Consider the following 3433-nt stretch of genomic DNA (forward strand, 5'->3'; position numbering starts at 1 on the left):
ACAATCAGGGTTCACAATACAAGAGAAGATTCCATGAGTGAGAGGAGCCAGACAGACAGAAGTGCAGACATTGTGGTAGGTGTGGTCATTTGTCTTTAAAGTGTAGGTTCAAAACTGCCAGATGTTACAAATGTGGTCAAGTTGGTCATATTGCTAGGGCTCATTCTGTTTTTGATAGAAAATTTGATAGATATTAGATTAGTGAATTTTTCAACATCAGCTATGGTTGATAGTGGTGCTTCTATATGCTGTTTGACATATGAAATGTTTAAAAGAAGTAGCCTTTACAAAGATTATAGTTTGATGAAGTCTGACATAAAGAGTGCAGAATCAGTAGATGGTACATCAATGCAAATTATGGGAAAAGTAACTGTTCCTATGACTATCTGTAGACTTACTTTGACTCAAACATTTTATGTTTTCAAAAAGTTGAATCAGCCAGTCATACTAGGAAGAGAAAATTTTCTTAAAGATCAAAAAGCTTGGGTTGATTTTGGAGAAGATATTTTGAAAATACAAGAAGGTCTCATAGTAGTCAAGATGTTTTCCTCTAAACATAAGTCGAGTCTGGCCCGTCTTGTTAACAGAATCAGTGTTCCACCTCAGTCAGTGAGCATTACTAAGGTGAAGGTCAAAGGTCAAAGTCAAAATGGTTTATCCGTTATTCAGCCAATAAGAAGCTTGCCAAGTAAGAATCAAGTCATTGGGGAAGATCAGTGTCAAATGTGCAAAATAACAGATCTTTCATACAAGTTATGAACCCGACTAATGAATGGGTACACTTGAGGCAAAATGAACCAGTAGCTAGGGTAGAAAAACTCAGTCAATGTGACATCATGAACACTGATGATAATTTAGAACATAAACATGAGAACGAAATGAATGTTCAATGTGACAAATCTGATGCCGAGTATATTGAAATAGCAAGGTCCACAGGCATAGATCTGACAAATTCTGATTTGACTGAGGAACAAAAGCACAAATTGCTAGTTTTTCTAGGTAAAAACAGAGATGTTTTTGTGACGTGCACTGCTGAACTAGGTCATACTAAGTTATTTCCTCATACAATTGATACTGGGGATGCCCCTCCTGTTAGGAAACGTCCATATAGAATGACGCCTGAGCAGAAAAAGGAAATTGAACGTCAAACTGAAGACATGGAAAAGCATGGCAATATAAGTCCTTCATGCACTCCATGGCAAAGTCCTATTGTGTTGGTTAAGAAAAGTTCTGGGGAATACAGATTTGCGGTCGATTACAGAGCTGTCAACAAGGTCACTAAACCATTACACTTTCCTATTACACATTTTCAAGATGTAATAGATGCTTTAGGTGAATCTAAGTCTTCCTTATATACTGTATTAGATATGGCCCAAGGATTCTTTCAAATTTCCTTAGATCCAGCCACTAAAGACCGCACAGATTTTGTTTCTCATCAAGGAGTCTGGGAATTCAACAGATTACCTTTTGGGTTAATTAACAGTAGTTCGGCCTTTAGCACAGTTATGCACGAGGTACTTAGAGGTATAAATTACAAATATGCTCTTGTGTACATTGATGACTGCTAAATTTTCAGTCAAAACTTTGATGAACATCTTGAGCATTTGTCAGAAGTATTCAATAGATTCAGACAAGACAGTTTATGTCTGAAACCAAGTAAATGTACCTTTGCAGCAAAGGAAGTCAAATTTCTGGGTCACTGTTTCACCAGACAAGGTATTGGGGTTGATAAAGATAAGGTGACCGCAGTCAAAAATTTCCCTGTCCCCACAGATCAGACCACTGTATGCTCCTTCTGCAGACTGATTAATTATTATAGAAGGTTCATAAAAGATTTTGCAAAAATTGCGAGACCTTTAAATGATCTGCTAAAAAAAGATGCAAAATTTGTTTGGTCAACTGAATGCCAGGATGCTTTCAATACACTGAAACAAAGGTTAACCAGTGCCCCTATACTAGTCTTTCCAGATTTTAGTAAAGATTTTATCTTGTATACAAATGCTAGCAGGATTGCAATTTCCTTTATCTTAGGTCAGAAGGATGAACAGGGACGCGAGCATGTACTTTCTTATGGGGGTAGATCTTTACGCCCAGCAGAGAAAAACTGGGGTATATCTGATTTAGAAGGGTTAGCTCTAGTCGAAGGTATCAGGCACTATCATACTTATCTAGCAGACCGCAAGTTCACAGTTGTTACAGATCATATTGCATTAAAATCTTTAAGGGACAATAAAGCCAGTGGTAGGTTAGGCAGGTGGGCAGTTTACTTGCAGGGCTATCAATATGAGGTTGTTTATAAGGCAGGTAAGCGAATCACTCTAATGCGGATGCTTTGTCGTGCAGGAATTATGAAGATGTCAACCTGTTTCTGAAAGCAGTGATAGGGATGCAGACAATATACTCATTAACCCTCAGGTTTGCTCTGTAGATACTGAATGTCCAGACGTGATGGAATATACACTTGAATACACGGAACCAAAGGTAGTTGACATTAACTCAGTAACAACTAAGTGTGATAAGAACAGATTGTCTGAAATGATAAATGCTGTAGATGCTTACAATGATATAAATCCAACCGAGTTCATGAAAGAGATCAGCAATTTAACTGTGGAACAACTCCGGATAGATCAGATGGCAGACGAGGATTTTGTACCATTGTTGGAATACAAAAAAAATGGGAAGGTACCGGATGATAGGGAAGCCGCTCGTAGGCTAGTGGCTGAGGCGTAGTTTTACGAGATTGATGACGGCATTCTCTATCATTTGTATCAACCCAGATCAAAAGGACACAGGTGGATAGACATCAAAATGCAGTTAGCTGTACCACACAAATACAGGGATACAGTATTAAAGCAGTACCATGACGCATTGACAGGTGGACATTATGGCATTGAGAAGTCATATGAGGCGATAAGGACCAAATTCTTCTGGCCATCCATGTACAAAGACATCAAGGTGTATTGCCAGTCAGATGTCCAAGTGCTACATCCATCAGCGAAGAGCACAGTTACAGCCATTGCCAGTAGGGGATGTTTTGTCCAGACTTCATATGGATATTTTAGGACCACTGCCGAAAACAGATGAAGGCTACAAATATGTACTCCTTATTGCTGACTCATTTTCCAAGTGGTGCGAAGCATTTCCCTTACTAGACATGGAAGCAAAAACTGTTGCCTGGAAGTTGTATGATGAAATTATATGTCGGTATGGCTGTCCAACTTCAATTTTGAAAGACAGAGTAGCCAACTTTAAGTCCAAGCTGATGAAAGAATTATGTAGTATTTTCAAAATCAGCAAGATCAACACCAGTAGTTACCATCCTGCAACAAATTCATCTGCTGAAAGGATGAACTCCGTGATTCTGCAAAAGCTCAGGGTGTACTGCAGCAAGAAACAGACAAATTGGGCTCAGCTTCTACCCAGCATCATGATG

General features: G+C 38.8%; 1 protein-coding gene across 1 annotated transcript; it reads left to right on the plus strand.

The window, feature by feature from the left end:
* Positions 1-755: 755 nt before the first annotated feature.
* LOC128550999 (uncharacterized) lies at positions 756-2730 on the plus strand. Its single transcript, XM_053531234.1, has 3 exons — positions 756-1332; positions 2032-2145; positions 2429-2730. Exons 1-3 carry the CDS (start codon positions 756-758, stop codon positions 2728-2730), a joined length of 993 nt encoding a protein of 330 aa, XP_053387209.1.
* Positions 2731-3433: the final 703 nt, after the last annotated feature.

This window comes from Mercenaria mercenaria, chromosome 19 (assembly GCF_021730395.1).
Source record: "Mercenaria mercenaria strain notata chromosome 19, MADL_Memer_1, whole genome shotgun sequence".
Classification (NCBI taxonomy): domain Eukaryota; kingdom Metazoa; phylum Mollusca; class Bivalvia; order Venerida; family Veneridae; genus Mercenaria; species Mercenaria mercenaria.

What these genes read in the sequence shown, in the direction of transcription:
- LOC128550999 (XM_053531234.1), top strand. Translation starts at nt 756, where the DNA reads ATGAACCCGACTAATGAATGGGTACACTTGAGGCAAAATGAACCAGTA. An exon ending in AGATGTAATAGATGCTTTAG is followed by an intron (nt 1,333 to 2,031) that starts GTGAATCTAAGT and finishes CCTTTATCTTAG; the next exon opens with GTCAGAAGGATGAACAGGGA. An exon ending in AGGGTTAGCTCTAGTCGAAG is followed by an intron (nt 2,146 to 2,428) that starts GTATCAGGCACT and finishes TTTGCTCTGTAG; the next exon opens with ATACTGAATGTCCAGACGTG.